The sequence below is a fragment of the Tetrahymena thermophila genome (assembly GCF_000189635.1).
Source record: "Tetrahymena thermophila SB210 genomic scaffold scf_8254811, whole genome shotgun sequence".
In the NCBI taxonomy this organism is placed as follows: Eukaryota; Ciliophora; class Oligohymenophorea; order Hymenostomatida; family Tetrahymenidae; genus Tetrahymena; species Tetrahymena thermophila.
The window spans coordinates 603977-624920 of record NW_002476567.1 but is presented as its reverse complement, the minus strand read 5'-3'; the positions used below and the strand labels follow the sequence as shown (position 1 = coordinate 624920).

General features: G+C 21.3%; 4 protein-coding genes across 4 annotated transcripts; 3 read left to right on the top strand and 1 right to left on the bottom strand. All coding sequences in view use genetic code 6, as the record gives it.

Moving 5' to 3' along the window:
* Window positions 1-506: 506 nt before the first annotated feature.
* TTHERM_000062687 (hypothetical protein) lies at window positions 507-1091 on the bottom strand (the record flags this gene model as incomplete). Its single annotated transcript, XM_012795536.1, has 2 exons — window positions 507-835; window positions 923-1091. 2 exons carry the CDS (start codon window positions 1089-1091, stop codon window positions 507-509), a joined length of 498 nt encoding a protein of 165 aa, XP_012650990.1.
* Window positions 1092-2229: 1138 nt separating this feature from the next.
* TTHERM_000062686 (transmembrane protein, putative) lies at window positions 2230-5705 on the top strand (the record flags this gene model as incomplete). Its single annotated transcript, XM_012795535.1, has 6 exons — window positions 2230-2776; window positions 2838-3810; window positions 3992-4950; window positions 5009-5034; window positions 5086-5593; window positions 5671-5705. 6 exons carry the CDS (start codon window positions 2230-2232, stop codon window positions 5703-5705), a joined length of 3048 nt encoding a protein of 1015 aa, XP_012650989.1.
* A 2659-nt stretch (window positions 5706-8364) lies between these two features.
* On the top strand, window positions 8365-9746 carry TTHERM_00065700 (hypothetical protein; the record flags this gene model as incomplete). The annotated part of the gene is made up of 3 exons (XM_001007708.2): window positions 8365-8662; window positions 8718-9639; window positions 9719-9746. The coding sequence occupies 3 exons, from the start codon at window positions 8365-8367 to the stop codon at window positions 9744-9746; spliced, it is 1248 nt and encodes a 415-aa protein (XP_001007708.2).
* A 6099-nt stretch (window positions 9747-15845) lies between these two features.
* On the top strand, window positions 15846-20040 carry TTHERM_00066710 (transmembrane protein, putative; the record flags this gene model as incomplete). The annotated part of the gene is made up of 4 exons (XM_001007710.2): window positions 15846-16626; window positions 16678-17692; window positions 17748-18832; window positions 19289-20040. 4 exons carry the CDS (start codon window positions 15846-15848, stop codon window positions 20038-20040), a joined length of 3633 nt encoding a protein of 1210 aa, XP_001007710.2.
* Between the last annotated feature and the right edge of the window lie 904 nt (window positions 20041-20944).

Genomic DNA, 20944 nt, shown 5'->3' with positions numbered 1-20944 from the left:
AATATTTGTAAAAATACTCAATAAAATCAGAATTAACCCGTATATTAAAATGAAGAAAAAATAATTACACATTCAATCAGAATAAAACCTAGATCTCGTAATTTTTCAAATGTAAATTCTATTATTTAAAAAGGAAGGTTGTTTAAGAAAATTCAAAAAATAAAACGATAGCTGTCTTTTTATTTATACTCTAATTTCCATAAAATTTAATAATTAATTTTCTTTTAGTTACTTATTTTTAATTCTCAAATTATATTCTATTTCTCAATCTATTTTATTGATACTAATTTATTGCAAGACAAACTAACAATAAAAATAATTATTTACTATCAAAAACATTCTTAAAATTTTTAAATGAATAATATCTTAAATAGTTAGAAGCAAAAATTGAAGAGTAATTTTGTAGAATAATTCTTTATCAAAAATAGTACACCTCTATTCAGGTCTTTTGATAGGAATTTGGCATTTAGTATCTTGCTTATATTTATTAAGAACTTTTAATATATTCAACTTTAAATCACTTCGTAGATGTTTAACATTCTCAGTATGAAAGATAATAATTGCTAATATGCTAAGAATTTTATGATCTTATTTGGAAAAGATGATACTTAACTCTTTTATTTGATAATTTCATTATCTTTTAATATTCTACTCATTTTAATAGTTGTAGCTTATGTTGTAATATTTTTACTCAAAAGACAACTTTTTAAAACAAATATCGCACTATCTATAATTACCAAGGTTTACTCGTACATATTCTTTATACCATCTATTATCTTCTCAGGTCTTTAGTTAAAAAATAATATAGCTATTTCCGTAATGAATTTATTTCTTACTAATTTTTTAGGTAATATTTTTTTTTTTAGAAAAATTAAAGAAAATTAATCAAAATTATTTAATAAAGCTTATTTTTATAGTTTACAGAACTCTAATTTAAGGTTCAAAATGTCTGATTTTGCTTCAGAAAGATCTATTTTGATCAGCTAATTAAAAATTGTTTTAGAAACAGTTGCGGTAATCTTGTAGGCTATTCTTGTAGATAGAAGATAGTCTATAGTTAGCTTTTTACTCTTTTTATCACTATTTTTCATATAAATCGTTTACACTCCTTATATCAATCTTACTGTCTAATTAAAACATTAATGCTTAATCACTTTTAATTTATTACTAAGTTTCAATTTGCTTCTGGCAGCTTATATAGATAACTGGAACTAGTTTAATATATTTTTACTTATTTCTATCCCAATAGCAATTAGAATAGCATATTAAATTTATAATTTTAGAGAAGAATAAATTATCAAAAAACTTTTTAGTGAAAATATTAATGAAATATAATATCAAAAAGAGTTTAATTTCTCTATAAATAATTAATAGAAAAGATACAAGCATTATGCAATTGATTTCTATTTAAGAACTCTTTATTATGGTATTTAGATAGATTTTGATAAATATCTTTCTTCTTAAACATCTATTTTTCTAGAAAAAATTTATTTAGATCATATTCAAAATTGCTTACAGCAACTGTCTTGCTTTTGTTAAAATGTAAACTTTTTTCTTTAAAATTTTATCATATTTTAATGTTGTTAATTTAAAAACATATTGTACTATTAATTTTAGTAAGTAGATGAAAAAGATAAAACCTTGAGAAGTAACATCCTTTATGACTATATGGAAAGATACTTTGAATTTGAGCTTTCTAAATGCAAAAAGATGAGTTTCCTTCATTCATCTTATTTATCATTTTTATTAGATGTTTAGGGTAATTTCAACAAATTTTTTGTTAAGGCAAATTAAATTTTAAATACTTGCGATAGCTAAATATTATATATGAAACAAATAAAAATGCTGATATAAAAGGCTAAAGATATTCAAAAAAGTGTTTTATTTAATTCTAGAAATACAGAAGAATAGTAACTAGAGTTTATAGAAATGATAGAATTTGATGAAATAATCAATTAATGTTTTAACCAGATTAAATGTTTTTTGCAACAAAAAAAATAAACTTTGCTTTCTATAAGCAATGACTTTATTGATATCAAGGCTATGAATAAAAACCTCTTAAAGATTTATAAACAAAGAAAAGATATTTATAAAAATATTAATCACTTGATTTAAAAAAAAATTTATAGCCAGTAATTAGAATTTTTAATAGAGATTTATGAAAATTATTTGTTAATAGGCAATGATTTAAGCAAGTAATACAAAAGAGTTAAATAAAGTAATATATAGATGCATAATTAAATGAAATAAATTTATGCAGTAGATGAAACAAAAGGGTTCGTTTTTATGAGTCTTTCTGAGAATATTGGCCAAATTGTTAAAGTTTCTAACAACTTTGAATAAATAGTAAAAATATGTAATAATAAACAAGCCATTGGTAAAAATATTAATTTTCTCTAACCCAGTGTAATAGCCAAATGTCATGATTAAATTTTGTAAAGTTTTCTAAATAAAAGAAATAAAATCAACAAAACTGCCCATCTTTATCCTGCTATCGGAATCGATTAGGATTACTGGGCTATACCATATGATATAAAACTTCAACCTTGCTAATTAGAAAACTACAATTTTGGTATTTGTGGATAAATTAGTTAGATAAATGATAACAAAATGTATATTTTAGTTGATAAGAAATAAAATTTTTAAATATCTACTGTTTCATACCAATTTTATACATAAATCTTAGCTGAATCAATAACAAAATAAAATATTTCTTAGATAAGCCTCAGTTCTCTCATTCCTTGTTTCCCTGCTATATTTCATGTATACCAATAAAGTAAATTAAATTTATTTTTATATAATGATTTATAAATAAATTTATTTTATTTACCATTTAGATATTAAAAAATAAACTGATGATAAATCAGTTGACAGAGAATTCACAACAATATTGTTTAAACCAAACAGCTATGAATAATTAATTAAACTTTAAAGTCTGGTTTTTGATTATAAAAAATCTAATTAATTGTTAGATTATTAAATATTTGGGGTTAAAGGAGATATTTATCATATCTAGAATGAACATATTGAAATAGTTTAAATTAAAATAAATGAAGTAGTTTAGATATTTGATGATAATTTAAAAATTGAACAATTGAATTAACTATAAAATTGGATGGAATTAAACAAACATAAAGCAGAATCAACTCCACATTCTTTTAATTAAATGGCGAATGAGTTATTTAATTAGCCCTCTGAAAATTATAATAATTAGGGTTTTGTTGAATGCAGTCAAATTTCTTAAGAAGGAGTGAAAGAAACAGTGAATCTTAAAAAGATTGAATTCTAAAACTCTTTTGAAACCGGAGTTCTTCTATCTCCTTAATTAAGATAAAAGATTTTTTTAAGTGAAGAAAGAATATTTAATGAGTAATATTTGTAAGAAAATACAAGATTGCTATAGGCTAATTCTAATGCACATAAAAATGTTAGCATAACTTAAAATAATATTTAACTCAATCCTTTAAATACTGGAGAAAAAGATTTATAATTCTACATGAACAATTAAGAAACATATTCTATAAGAAATAATGAATTATATTAAATAAAAAATAGTGAATTAAGATTTTTTACAACATATAGAGCAGGATTTCAATCTGAATACAACACTTTAGATACTCTTAGAAATAAATAGAGTGGATTGAATTATTTTATTGATAATTAATAAGTAAAAGCAAACAATTAGTAGAATTGCTAAAAATAATTCAGTAGTGACATTAAAGAAAGCTAATTATTTTCATCTAATGAATAATAATTAGAATTAAAATTAGAAACAAGTATGCATTCTTCTAAATAAAGCTCAGTTTTAAGGTAAATTAAGCATTTTTTAAGAGTTAATTGAAGCATTAAAAAATTCAATACAAACAAATAGGAAACATATTATCAAGAAAATGAATTAAAATGAAAAATTCAATGGTATATTCATGGTCAGACTATTTGGAGTCATAGGATTATTAAGCTTTTTAATTGTGAGCTCTGTACTTTTTTATAGCTTAAATTTATAATTGTAAAACTAAAAAAACGATTATCAAAATGTTAGTTGGGGTTCTTAAATAAGAAGCCCAATGGGAGAAGTACTTTCAGATAAGCTATTTGCACTTCTTATCTAGAATCCTCCATTTAATTTTTCTGGATAAGAACAAATTTAATTATTTAAAAGAATTTAACAATAATAAATAAAAAACTATAACACTATTAAAAACTTAATGATCAGATATATTTAATCTGATAAAAGCAAAACAGATCTTTATAACTTCGTACTTGATAATTAGTTTAATTATGGATTTTTCAATTCAAATTCAACTTCTTATTCTAAGAAACTTCTAAATTTTGGTTACTCTTTGTTAATAAATTTAGCTCATTTGTTCTTTGTGAGCTATAATTAAGATCCTCAAAGATTAAACCAAAACCAAATTACTTTAAATTACATTTCTAATAATAACTTATTGTCTAACATCACTCAAGAAGTTTCTAATAAAGTAGACTAAACTTTTGATTAAAACGAAGAAATAGTTCTTACATTTTTAATAGCAATTGCAATAACTACTTTTATATTCGCCCTCACTTTTCCTATTATAAACTATTACTTCCTGCAAAAGATCTAGATTATATTAAAATTATTTGCTACTCTTACACCAAAAAACTTAATTTTTATGATTAAAGAAATTACAAATTGCTTACATCTAATAGAATCAAATTCAGTAAATTAAGATGATAAATTTATACAAACAAAAAATAAAATATCAAGCCAATAAAATATTTAAAAATAAATTGAAGATTAAATTTAAAAAAAGAAAAATATAAGCGCTACAAATAGTATCCATCAGTTTAAAATTAAAGTTGCTATCTTATCTCTATCTTTTTTCTTATTGGCTTAAGTTGCCAGCGTGACAAATTATTTTTTACTAAATAATTTTATATAATAGGAGAAAGCCAATAGAAAATTTATAGGTATTATTTTTTTAGTTATTATTCAAATCATAATTAATATTTTTTATAACTTACTTAGATGATTTACTGATAGTTAGTGATTATGTAATAAATTTACAGATTTTAAGGTCTCCATTTATCATATTAAAATTATAGAATGCTATATCTAAAGATTATTACAATCTATTCTTAAATAATGCATATTAAAAGCAAAAATACCTTACAATTTTGAATGACTTGGTTAACTAATTATATGATTAGGATATATAATCTGATTTTAAAGAATATTCTATTCAAGTTTTCTAATAAAATGCTTGCTAGGCAGTTAGTGAAAACTAAAATCTTATAAGTGATAATCTATTTTAAATAGAAGAGTGCAAATCAATAGCAAATGGTATTTTTAACAAAGGGTTTATTTAAGTTGCATAATTTTTAATAAATATTTATTCATAAAGAGTTTCGGCTTTTGTTGAAAGTGATTTAACTAAATTTGTTTAGGAAATTATAACTTAAGAAAAAGAGTTTAATAATGCTCAAAATTTCTATACAAGAATCTATTTTTAATATGTAGTTGAAAGTTTGGTGTAGAAAATGACAGAAATAACATATAATCACTATGACAATATGATTAAAATCAATTATATTTACTTATTTTTAGCTATAAGTACATTCATATTATCAATGTACATATCTTTTTTTAAGTTTTTTGGATCTTTAATTGATAAAATTAAACTTACTAAGCTATTGCTTAACCTAATAGATATTTAAATTATTGAAGAAAATTAATACATATTAACATATTTAAAAATTTAAAAATGAAATAAATTAATAATTATACTTTATTTATTTATATAATTGTTTGTAAGTAAACCACATAATAAATTATGACCATTTCCACTTCGTTATTTTTAAATTACCTTTCAGATTTAATAATTTTATATGTGAAAATTAAACCATTTACTTATAAAATTTTATTGATTAGTTGTATCTTGTGGTATACAATAAATATTATCATTTTTAAATTGTATTTTTGATGATCAATTTAAATTAAAAAAGATTAATAAAACTTATCAAAAATCTAAAAACTAAAATAAGAATTAACCTGATTTAAATCATTAATCAAAATTAATTACATTAAACTAATACAAAAAAAAAACAATCACTTTTATATCTATTTCTATTTTTCATTAAGGAGCATTTCTCATTTCTTTATTCTTTTTACAAACTATAAAGTTATTTATTGTAGGTAAATAATTTAATAAAAATTTTATTTTACATTTTAACATTCTTCAAATAAAATGAGGAAAAATCAAAATATACATAAACTAAAATTGAAAAGTAATGTTTTAGAACAATTATTGATAAAAAACAGTATACCCCTATTTAGGTAGTTTAATAGAAGTTTTGGAGTTAGCATTATGCTAATACTTATTAAATAATTTTAATACTTTCAACTTCAAATTACTTCTTCCGTTTTTGATGATCTCATTTAGAAAGTTAATAATAGTAATTATACTAAAAACTTTACAATCTTATTTGGTAAAGATGATGATTAGCTCTATTGCTTGATACTGTTATTATTAATTAATATAATTCTAATTCTAATGACTCTAACTTACATAGTATATTTTTTTTATAGAAGACAAATTTTATAAATAAATACTATTGTATAACCTATGATTGTTAAGGTTTACTAAAATATAATTTTTTTACCATGTTTAATTTTCTCAGGTCTCTAGCTAAAAAATCATATTTATATATCAATTACTAATATTATCCTAGCAAATTTATTAGGTAAAATATATTTTTATAGGAAAAACTAAACAAAATTAATATAAAATTTTTAATAATAGTTAATTTTTATAGTTTACAAAGTTCTAATTTATAGTTTAAAATATCAGATTTTACTTCAGAAAGATCTGTTTTGATCAATTAATTAAAAAATATTTTAGAAACAGTTGCTGTAGTTTTATAGGCTATTCTTGAAGATAGGAGATAATCAATAGTTAGCTTTTTTCTCTTTTTAACTCTATTTTTATTACAAATTATTTATACTCCATTTATCAATCTAAATGTCTAGTTATTTTATTAACGTTTGATAACATTTAATCTTTTGCTCAGCTGTAATATACTTGCGACGGTTTATATAGATAAATGGAATTACTTTAATATTTCATTACTGATTTCTATCCCATTAGCCTATAAAATAGCTTCTTAAATTTTTTATTTTAGATAAGAATAGATCAGAAACAATCTTTTTAATTAAAATATAAGTGATGTAAAATAATTCAATTACTTAGGATATACTGTGAATAATCAAAAAAATTATTATGTGATAGACTTTTATTTAAGGACTCTTTATTAGAATATTTAGCTTGATTTTGGCGAATACCTCTCCTCTTAAACATCTATTTTGCTAGAAAAAATCTATATAGATCACATTTAAAACTGTTTCTTACCAAAATTTTGCTTTTGCTAAGATGTAAAATGACTTTATTTAATTCATCTTACATTATTTAAATAAAAATCAAACAAATTTTTTACAATTTTTTTATAATTTTGATATTTTAGTAAATAGATGAAAAAGACAAAACCTTGAGAAGCAATATTCTATATGATTACATAGAAAAATTCTATGAGTATGAAATTTCTAAATGCAAAAAGATAAATTCCCTTCACACATCTTATTTATCATTTTTATTAGACGTTTAAGGCAATTTAAACAAATTTTTCGTAAAGGCAAATCAAATTTTAAATATTTGTGAGAACTAAATATTCTATATGATCCAGATAAAATTGCTAATATAAATGGCCAAGGATAAATAAAAAGATACTCTGTAAATGTATTCTAAAAGTACAGAAGAATAATAGCTAGATTTTATTGATATTATTGAATTCGATGAAATAATTAACAAATGCTTTAATCAAATTAAACACTTTTTGTTATAAAAAAAGTAAACTGTGCTTTCAATAAGTTAAGATTTTATTGACTTAATATCTATGGATCAAAATCTTTCAAAAATTTACAAATTAAGGAATGAAATAAAAACGAATATCAGAAATTTAATAAAAAAATAGATATGTTGTCAGTAATTAGAATTTTTGATAGAAATTTATGAAAACTATTTGTAAGAGAGGAACTAATTTAAATTACGATATAAAAAAGTAAACCTCAAAAAAAATCAGGTTTAAAATAAATTAAATTAAAATTATGTAAAAGATGATTTAAAGGCCTTTGCTTTTATTAGTCTTTCAGAAAATACTGGGTAAATTATTTCTGTTTCAAATAACTTTCAAAAAATAGTGAAAGTACCAAATAATAAAAACGTTATTGGCTTAAATATTAACTTTTTTTAACCTAGTATAATAGCTAAATATCATGACTAAATTTTAAAATCTTTTCTAGATAAAAAAAACAAAAGCAAAAGCAGCTATATGAATCATACTCCAATTGTTGGTATAGATTTAGATAAATGGGCTATACCTTATGAAATAAAATTATAGCCTTGCTTATTAGAAAACCATTATGGTATTTGTGCTTAAATTGGCTTGGTAAATGATAATAACATGTACATTTTAGTTGATAAAAAATAAAGATTTTAACTATCTACTGTTTCAAAGCAATTTTATTAATTAATTTTAGCTGAATTAATACCATAAGATAAAATATCTTAGATCAGCCTTAGTACTTTAATTCCTTGTTTTCCTTTCATTTTTGAAAAGTTCAAACAAAGTAATTTAACTTACAAAATTGTAATATTAATTAATTTTTAATTAAAAAAAAAAAGATATCAATATAAATAAAGAAGATTAAATGATGGATAGTGAATTTTCAACAATATTATTTAAGCCAAAAAGCTATGATTAATTAATTAAACTTTAAAATGAAGCTTATGATTATTAAACTTTATTTAACTTCTAATATTTTCAAATTTTTTTAGTGAAAGGAGACATTTTGTATGTCAATAACTAGCACATTGAAATAATCTAAATTAAAGTGAAAGAAATTGTTTAATTTTTGGATGAAAGTTAAAAAATTGAATAACTTTACTATTTTTAAAAGTAAATGGAATTAAATAAAACTTAATTTTCTAAAAATTTTATTGAGAATCAAATCCTTAATGAGCTTTCAGAAAATAATAATTATTATTATTATGGCAATATTGAAAGTAGCTAAAACTCACAAGAGGCTTTTAAAGAGGTGCATATTTGTAAATAACTTGAGTTCTAATATTCATATGAAACAGGAGCTCTTTTATCCCCTTAATTGATACAAAAAATTAGTACAAACGAAGAAAAAATATTAAATGAAGCTCTTTCACAAGAAAATATTATCGATTCTCAAAGGAATTTCAACTTACCTTAAAGCAATAATTAACTTAAGAAAAAATTAATAATGGAAAAAAATAATTAATCCCATACATTTAATTAAGTAATTTATTCTGCAAGAGTCCCTTTAAATAGTATTGTGAAATACCCATAAGTATAAAAAGTAGAACTTTTATCTGAAAGTAACATTGTAGATACAGTGAAAAATAAATAATTTGGCTTGAATTCTATTCATAAGTTAGTTAAACCTTTCGATGCAAACAATTAGATTATCTCAAGTAAAAGTGAAAAGCAAACTAATTTTATAAGCTAAAACTAGTAGAAACAAGAAACAAAGATGGCAACAAGTATACGTTCGTCTCAATCAAGCTAAATTTCAAGGTAAATAATTTAAATTCTTGCTATAATTTTTTGCAAATCTAACACTAATATTTTTTAATTAAATTAAAATTTTTTTAAGTAAACAAAATTACTAACTAAAAAAATGAATTTATTTATTTGGAAAATTATCAAATAGAATTATTATTTTTTGGTACTTTTTATAGCCAAAAATTTTTTTATCTAACTAAAGTATAATTTATAAATATAATCTAAATTTGTAATTAATTTTTAATCATAATTGAGAATTTATATTATATTTATTTAACTTATTTTTTTTAAGAAAATAAATTGTGAAAAACATTAAAAAAGAAGAAAAATTCACAGGGATTTATGTCGTCAGGTTTTTTGGAGTTATAGGATTAATATCCTTTTTGATTGTGAGCTGTGTACTTTTTTATAGCCTAAATTTATAATTAGAAAACTAGAAAGAAGATTACTAAAATATTAACTGGGGTTCGTAAATTAAAAGCCCTATAGGAGAAATAATTTCAGATTAACTATTTGGTTTCCTAATTTAGATTCCTCTTTTTAGTTTTGAATATCAGGATTAAGTTTAATTATTACAAAGAATTTAATAATAAAAAACAAGAAATTACAACATTATTAAAAAGCTCATTATCAAATTTATCAATTCAGATAAAACTAAAACAGATCTTTACAATTATGTTCTAGATAATTAATTTCTCTAAATGCTAGTGAGTTCAAACACCACTACTTCTGTTAATGAGTTTTATTTTGGATATTCTTTACTAATTAACTATGCTTAAATTTATTATATCAGCTTCAATTTAGACACTTAAGGATTAAGTTCTAAAGAAGTCTCATAGAATTACATATCTAACTATAAATTATTGTCTAATATAACTTAAGACGTTTCTAATAAAGTAAATTAAAATTTTGACTCAAACCTATAAAATATGTTAACGTTTTTAATTATCATAACTACAACGAGTTTGATTTTTGCTCTTTCTTTTCCTTTAGTAAACTACTACTTTTTATAAAAAATATAAATTATATTAAAATTATTTGCCACTCTGACACCTAAAAACTTAATTTATATGATTTAATAAATTACAAATTGCTTGAACTTAATAGAATCGAATTATTTATATTCAGCTGATGGAAATAGCCACACAAAAGAAAAAAGCCCAAGAAAATAAAATCATGAAAATTAAATTGAAATTCAAATTTAAAAAAAGAAAAATATAAGTGCTACAAATAATATCAATAAGCTACAACTGAGAGTTGTATTTTTATCTTTAGTATTTTTTATTTTGACATAAGTTGCTAGTGCGACAAACTATTTTTATCTAAAGAGCTTTATTCAGAAGGAGAAAGCGAGCAGGAAATTTATAGGTATTATTTATTTTTTAATTATTACTCTAAATATATTTAACATTATCTATATCAAAGGCAATCTAATGACAATCAGTGATTATATAATAAATATAGACATTTTAAGAGCTCCCTTTATTATTTTAAAGCTTTAATAAATTATAAGTGAAGACTATGTTAATCTAGCAATTAATAATGCTGATAAAAGATAAAAATACATATAAATATTAAATGATTTGGTAATCTAATTGCATGAATATGAGCTAGACGCTGAATTCAACGAATTTACTATTAAAGTCTTTTAATAAAATGCATGTGAGGCAGTTAGTTAAAATTAAAATCTTTTAAGTGATAATCTATTTTAATTAGATGAATGCAAATAAATTGCAAATGGAATTTTTAACAATGGGTTTGTTTAAGCTACGCAATTTTTAATAAATCTTAATGCTTAAAGAAATTCGGCTTTTCTTGGAGAAGATTTGGAATAATTTATTAAATTAATTTTAATTTAAGAGTAAGAATTCAGTAATGCTCAAAATTTTTATGGAAGAATTTATTTTGAATATATTGTTGAAACAATGGTAAAGAAAATTACATAAATAACATATGAAAACTATGATTTCATGATTATGATGAACTACATTTACTTGTTCTTAGCTATAATTACATTTATACTATCAATATATATATCATTTTTTAGGTTCTTCAAATCATTAATTAATAATATTAAAGAAACAAAACTATTACTTAACCTTATTGATATTTAAATTATTGAAGAAAATCAATATATTCTAAGCTACTTAAAAACTTAAAAATGAGGTTTCCAATTTTATCAGTGATTTTATATATTATTACTTTCGATTGATAAAAAACTAATTGGTAAATAACTAGGATTACTGATTTCTAATCTTAATTTAAAAATTTAAAAGAGTAGCAAAACACAATCTTAATAAATTTAGTCAGAATAACCAGAATAAATATTATATTACTAGTATATTTTATAGCAAATTTATATATTTAAAATAAATTTTAATTATTATTTTTATTTTAAAATATATTCATAAATACATAAATAGAATATTCTTAAATCTGAAATAAAATTTTGTTTGCTTAGGATTGATAAAAAAATATATGAATCTTTCTTATTTATTTTTAAAAAAACTGAATCAACTTATTTTTTACCAAACTTTGATAAAAGCAATAATATATAATTTTTGTTAGTTTATTTTAATAGAGATTATCAATTATATTTTTTCAAAATCAAACATTTGCAAAAAATCATTTTTAGTATTTTTTAGCTGCTAATAATTTGAATAATATTATTCTGCTTTATCTCGATGTTTATTATCAGAATAAATAAAATTACAGTAATTAATTTTTCAATATATTGACATTTTAGTTGCTTTTATTAATATTTTAAAATATCTAAAAATATCAACAATTATTTATAAATAATTAACTTTATATCATAATAATATTACCACTTATTTAGTTAATGATAAAATCAATAATATAATAATTATTATATTTACATTTACTTTTTATTATGTTTAAAAAATAATTTTTAAATATGATTTTTTCAAATATTCATTTATTATTTTTATTGTATTTCAATCATAAATAATTATAAAAGTTTATGAATAGATATAAACTATCCTCTTTTATTTCCATTTTTAAACTATTACTTACTATAAAAAGTTTAAATTAATTACTACTTTGACACAAAAATGCTTAATAATACATTGATAATTATATTTATACCAATGAAAATCAGTATTTCTTGGACATGATTTAGCATAAATAATTAAATTAATTTTAATTTAAGAATAGGAATTCAATAATGCTCAAAATTTTTATGGAAGAACCAATTTCAAATGTATTAAAACTTTAGTAAAGAAAATGGCAAAAATGGAATATAATACAACAATTTCAAGTTTTTAATTAGCTATATTTACCTATTCTTATAATCATATTTAAATTATCATTATATAAAATATATTCTAGGTTATTCAAATCTGTAATCAATGAAATTATAAAAACAAAACTATTAATTTACCTTATTGATATTTAAATTATTTAAGAAAATAAATTCATTCTAAGATAGATAAAATTTTAAAACTAAGTAAACAATTTTTTATTTGATATTTATGTATTACTATTTCCCTTATCTAAAAAATTTATTGGCTAACAAGTAGAGTTTTAATCATCATAATTTCTTCAATTTGACTAATCTTAACTTAAAAATTAAAAAAAGTAACCAATCAAAACTATATTTATAAAACAAATATCAAATTCATATTATTAAAATTTATTTTATTAAGGGGATTTTAAATATTATTTTATTTGAAAATAAAAAAGTCATAAATAAATAGAATAATAATATATTATTTTAATGACAATTATTTTTTTTATTTCATAAATAGTTACTCTTTTAAATATTAAGATAAATAATCACTAAATCCATCCTCTAATATCCTGTCAATCCATTTTTACAAGAAGATTTTTTTTGATTAATAAGGGATTAATTAAATATAAATTTAATTAAAGAATTATCATCACATTAATTATTTTTAATAGAAAAAATTACTTATCTTTTTTATGTTACATTTCTCACTTTAATAGTTAAATTAATTTTAATGTAAGATAAATAAATGTATTCTTAATTTAAAATTCAAGAGCAAACTACACTACAAAATTGTAAAATAAAGAAATCCCTAACTGACTTAATTTTTAAGATATCTGCTTGAAAATTTGTCTTAAATATATTGAGTAATATTAAGTCATTCTAATTTGATTTTTATAAATACTATATTCAAGATTTACTAATAAAAAATTATAATTCGCTATTAATGTAAAGGAGTTGATCCTCAAATTAGGAAATTTTTTGATACAAGTATTAATTAAATTTGATATCAATATAATAAATAATTAAAGCGATGCAAACCTTTATCGTTTTCTTAAAACATGTCATGATTTGTGATAAAAAAGTATCAGATAATTTTATTTTAATTTATTAATTAAAAACTTTAATAAAAAAGCGATTTCTTAAAATTAACCAAAATGATACCTAAAAGCCTTAATCAAAACTAATAATTATAAGATTTAAGAAACAGATTCATAGACTTCTATACTAAATGTAGCTATCCTCTTCTGAAATCCTTCAATAGGAATAAAAAAGTTAGTGTTTTTCTTCTTTTGATCAAGCATATTTAGTTCATATTTCTCCAAGTCTCTCCTGAAATTAAGACATAACTAATGATTAAAGATTAAAACAATGATTTCATAAAGTATTTCATGCTATTATTTAATGACAATAACTTATAAGAGAAATTCTTTTACATATTTATGGGTATTAATGGGGTACTTGTAATAACGTATTTAGCATATTTTGGGATATTTTTGTGCTCGCAAAAAATAAAAAAAACTAACTTACTGATATCATTCTTTTTCTAGATTTACTATTATACTTTGTTTTTACCTTCTTTAATGCTTTCTTTTAATCTAATAAATGAAAATCCTATCGAAGTATATTTCAATATTGGATTAATTCTATTTATAAGTAAATTATATTTTTTTATAATATTTTTTTTAAGATTAAATATTAATAATAGCCTTCATATAAAGTCTACATGATTATGACTATAGATACGAAACTTAAGATTATCTGTCATTTAAGTCTATTCCAGCTAAGTTAATCATCACTTTGATAGAAATCTTAAATGTATTTGTTGTAAACTATGCAAAATGGAATGAAGTATCAATAATAAATTTAATCTTTTTCTCTTTATTATTAGCTATTGAAACTGTTTATGTTCCTTATATAAACAGGGAAACTCATGTCCTAAATACTTTTGGAATAATATTTCATTTTTTTTTTGCAATTAATTTGATTTTGGTGCTTTAAGTTGATAAATGGAATATTTTTAATTTATTTTTAATTCTTTTATTTCCGCTCTCATACAAGATGTCTAAAGCTATACATAAGACTAAAAAATACATGATAATAAATAGGCTTATTAACAGAGATAGAAGTATTCTATTTACTTCTGGAAATAAAAAAATGATAAATTAATATGTTAAAAGCTATAAACCGTTCATTGTAGATTATTTTTTAAGATCAATACACAGATCTGTTAAAACTGATTTTGATGATTATCTCTCATCAAAAAATTCACTCATTTTAGAAGATCTAATTACTTCTCATCAAATTTATTGCATCTAACCATAATTTTGCTTTTGTACATAAGTAAATTAATTAATTTTATTTAAATTTAAGTAATTTATTAAAGCAAAACTTAGTTCTAGAAGTTAATAAAGTCTGGCTTTTAATGATTAGTTAATTTTATTAACATTATCTGCTTTACTTAAGTATTATTTATTTACCAGGAGATTACAATCTTAATTATGGACTGGAATCAAAATCCTATTATTATTAGAAATAATATCAAAAATTTTAATTTTACTAATTTTTAAAAATAACTTAATAGTTGTTCGATGAAAAAGACAACACAATTCGATAAGACTATTTATATGACTATATAGAGAGATATTATGAAAATGAAATACAAAAAAGCAAATAATATAATATTTTGCACATAAGCTATCTTTATTTTTTGGTAGATGTACAAAAAAATCCAAATAAATGCTTAGTAAAAGTTTATTAATTGCTATCATAGAGTAAATAACATTCTATTATTTATCGCTAAATTGTTAATAACCTGATTGAGGTTGCTAAAGACGCTCTTTTCAAACATAATCAAAATAAATTCTTCTAAAATTAATCTCTCAATAATACTGCTTAATACATTAATTTTATAAATTTTGATGTGGATATTAATTTATGCTATAAAAATATATAAGAATGCCTAAATATGAAAAAATCTGCTATCTAATAAATAGGTTAGGACACAGTTGATATATAATCTATTTGGTTGTAACTTAAGCTAACTAGGGATAAAAGGAATTAAATATTTACTACTCTTTATAATCTTATTAGAAAATAAATTCCAAGCCAGCAAATGAATTTTTTAATTGAAATTTTTGAAAAATCTCTTTGCTTTGATGAGAAGCTAAGCTCTTTAAAGAAAAAGGTTAACTAACGTTTTCTTAGGTTTGACCAATAGCAAAAGCCATTATACCTAATTGATCAACAAACATGTAGTGCATTCATATCACTAACTAATATTGGATAAATTGTTATGGTTTCTAACAATTTTGAGAAAGTTGTACCTATTTTTAGTAATAGCGAAAGTATAGGTAAAAACATTAACTTTATGTAACCTTCAGCAGTAAGTCAATTTCATGATAAAATTCTAAATAACTACTTAACTAAAATCAGAAGTTAAAAAAGCTAACTCTCATTGAGTCCTATAATAGGAATCGATAGAGAAGGATGGGCAATACCTTATGACATCAAGCTTCAACCATGCTTAATAGAATCAAAGGATTTTGGTATATGTGCCTAAATTAAGCAAATAGAAGGGTTGAATATGTTTTTATTAGTTGACTAAAAAGACTTTAGAATAATTTGCAATTCCTAAGAATTCTACAATTAGATTCTATCTAAAGTTGTCTCAAAAAAATAATTGCAAGACATAAATATTAGCAAACTTATTCCATCTTTGAGGCTAATTCTTTCAAAGAATTACAAAGGTAATTATTTTGTTGTTATTATATTAAAAACATTATTTTTATAAAAATTAGAAGGTGAAAACTTTCAGACTACATTTTCAACAATAATGATAAAGCCATAAGATAAATCAGAAATAGCAAGTTTAAACGAATTTATATTGAAGCAAGGAAATTTGAATTAACTTTTAGAATTTGATTTATTTTCTATTAAAGGAAAATTATATTCTATTTCTAACCATTATATTCAATTACTATAAATTGAGATAGAAGATATGATGCATCTAAGTGATTAAAATACTAAAATTGAAGAAATCAAAAGTATCCAACAGCAGATAATCTCGAATAAAGATTATTATGAACAAATTTATTCAGAAGAAAAAACCCACTCATTAGAATTCTTATCTAACAAATATTTAAATAGCTAATCTAGTCCCATTCTATAAAATAAAATAAGTTTAGAAAAATAAACTTAAATTTAGAGCAGCAAAGAATAGCAAAATTATACTATAAATTAGTTAACATCTCAAGCGAACTAAATTAATCCATACTCCTAAAATAACGATTTACAAAATGAATTATCAGCTAATTAGCTATCTTTTATACAAGAAATTAATTATGAAAATAGCAACCAATATTACCAGGCCGAAGATGAATTCTAATTCACTAAAATTTTATCACCTTAGACAAGTATAAATCTAATAAATAAACAAGTAGGTTAACAGATCGTTTAAGATGAAAAAGACAATTCGCTTTTATATGACAATAAAATGAGTTTCCTTTCACAATAAAAGAGATTTGTATTTCAAAATAGAAAGTAGCAAAGTACATTTGAAGGTACAAAATAATCAGCAGATACCTTTCAGGCTTAGCAAACAAAACTTAGTTCGTGCAATCTACTGCAGCAATAGGGTTTATTGTCTACTTCAAGAAATAATAATTTTATTAGTAATAATCCTTAACAGGTTAGTTAAAAAGATAGCACAATGAGAGATTCGTTATCTCGTTAAATTGAATAAATAAACATTAAATAAGACATACATGTAGAGGGAAGCGTGCAAACATCTTAGTCTGGTAGGACATCTTTTAGGTAAAATTTTTATTTAAATCAATGACATTTTTCTAACTAACAATTTTTAAAACAGAAAATCAATAATTGAAAGCATTTAAGCACCATTAAAGATAAAAGGACTTACACTTGTCAAATTAACTTGGAGTATTGCTTTTTTTGGGTTTCTAATACTAAATATCTTTAACTATTACTCTTTAGGCTAAAGCTTAAAAACTTAAAAATCATAGTATAAATATATAGATTGGGGCTCTAAGTTACTAACTACTCTAAGCTAATCAATATGTGACTAAATGTTAATGCAAGCACTTTCTATTCCTTATTTCTAACCTAAACAAGATACTTAGAAAAATATTATTAAAAATATATAAAGTAAATAAATCCAAAGACATCAAATTATGAAATAGTTAATGATTGATTATGTAAATTCTGATAAATCTGAGTCAGATACTTTTTCATTTGCTATGGATTATCATCAAACATTCACATTTGCATTTACTACAGTAAGAATTGAAAATTATTATTTAGGCTTTGGCTACATTTAAGAAGCTCTATTTGCATATATGTATTAGCAAGTATACTCTCTTGATCCCCTTGGACAGAATTCATTGTAAATTAGTTTGAATTATGTAAACACAACTAACTCAGTCTAAGCTATTCAAAATTATGTTAACGCTAAATTAAATGACAATTTTGATAGCACTATAAGATAGGAGTTCATATCAATGACTATTATACTAGTGACTTCTATTATTTTTTCAGTTAGTTTTATCCCTATTTATTCCTTAATCTAAAGTAAGAGGCAAGAAATCCTAATTCTATTTACGACTTTCCCACCAAATAAGCTCATGTTTTTACTTAGTGAAACTATTAACTATATAAATATTCTCTAGATTAGTGAAGAGAAATTAAATAGAAATCAAAATAATCACAAAAAGAAGGACTTAGCTAAATCTTATGGACAGGCAAACAATATAGACGTCAAGAACTTAATTAAAAAGAAAAAGAATATTAGCACATTTAATCGTTTACCCAGATTCGATTTTAAAATTTTATTATATTCAGCTCTGTTCTTTGTTTTAGTATAAATACATTCAATGACAAGTTACTTTTTAGTCAAAGATTTTTTTACCTCAGAGAGATCCAACAGATAATTTATAAGTAATTTTCAACTAATTCATATTTTTCTCAAACATTTATTTAAAAAAATATCAATCAATTAATAAAGAAAGTAAATAAACATGAATCCATCAACAAATTATTTAATCAAATTTTTCTTATTGAAATAAAAATATTTTACTAATTTCAAAATAACAATCTTAAAAAAATAAAATAAGTCGATTAAGATTAATTAATTTTATACCTGCATTAGAAATATAATCAAATATCAAATGTAGTATACGGTTTATGATTTTTATATTATTAATTGAAATTTTTATTTATCACAATTTTTAGTGCTTACCATCATGATTTATAAAGTTTTGAGAGCATATTAAAAAATTTGTTAAGATAAACTTTAATTTAATAATTTTGGTTTTCTTCACAAATTAATTTAAGAAGTTTTATGGTATCTCAAAAAAATTTTAAATTAATTAGCTTTTATTTTAATTAATATAGATGACTTTTTGAATGTTACAGATTTTTCTTCTAATGTTAATATTGTAAGAATACCTTTGGTTCTATTAACGCTTGCTTAAAATAAAGAATTATTAGCTTTGTATATTGCTCGTGGTGAAACTAACTTAAGTAGAGTGAGTTTAGAACTGAATTTACTATACTCTGTTGTAGATAATTATTATTCTGTTACAAGATACAAACAAGATGAATTTAATAAATATATCTCTGGTATATTGTAGGGAAATGCATGCCAATAAGTTGCTCAAAATTTAGATTTACTTACAGATTCTGGCTTTTCATTAGAAGAGTGTGATCAGGCAGCAAATGGTATATTTACTGCAGGTTTAGTCAAATCTGTTAAACAAGTTTGTGATCTATATGTCTCTAGAATGCCAGTCTATTACATTAAAAATCTAAAAGTATTTTTGGGATCTATTATTGAACAAGAAAAATCATATTCATTTATTGATAGCTATTACTATAGACTTTATCTATTTTATATAGTTCAGAGTGTACAGTAGAAAGTAGCCAATTTAACTTATGATCACTATAACTTAATGATTAATCTAAATCATATTTTGTTATCCATTTCACTTGTTAGTTAAATGTTGGCGATAGTTATAGCTTACATTAAATTCTTTTAGAAGTAAATGAACTAGCTTAAGGAAACAAAGCTTCTTCTTGATTTAGTTGAAATTCACGCACTAGAAGAGAACTAATACATATTAACTTATTTCAAATTATCTAAATGAATGGAACAAAAATTAGTTAAAATAATCAAAAAACAAAGTAATAAGAAATCATTCTATATAATTCTAAATTTAAATTAACTTTTCGCTTAACTTTTCTAAATATTCCCTTTTTGACTTTATATCATGTATATATATTGTAATAAACAATTCTGAAAATGTAAAAAAATAAAAGTTAATTAATCAAATTTTAGTGTGTGGATTTAATGCAAAAGTTACATCTCTTTCAAAAAACATCTAACTTGAATTTAATAAAAAAACGAACTACACTATAAATAAGGTTAGATATTCATTAATTTTTAATTAATTAATTGTTTTTCTTTTTCATTGGTAAAAATCAATTTTACCATTAATTAATTTAAAGGCTTATTAAAGGAAATAAATTTGTACATTAGTATTTCAAATCTATTTTTATAAAGGACATTTTTTTAGTCAAATGATTATAGTTAATTAAACGGAGAAGATGTTCCTCAGATTGTAATATTTCATTTTTTGTCTAAGAATACTATATTTAATAATATCTATAAATAAAATATGAGCATTACAAACATAATAAAAATGGCTTTCGTTTTTATAGTTATGCAATTAAAATTATCTAATAATGTTTTAAGGTTATTTTTCTATATATTTAAAAATTTTTTTACTTGAAATGCAGATATTTTTATCTAAATTATGATAAATAATAAAATAAATTCACACAAACTATTTTCAATTTTAAAAAAACAAATAATTTTTTTGAAATTAAATACTATTTTGATCTAATTTAACTTTTTCTTATAAAATTTATTAATATTTATTGATTTATTTAGAAAATTATTAAAGATTTAAAAAGAATTATAAACAGTATTAATATGTTTATGTAAATTTTATATCTAAATAAAAGTATTATTTTTAAAAAAAGAGATTA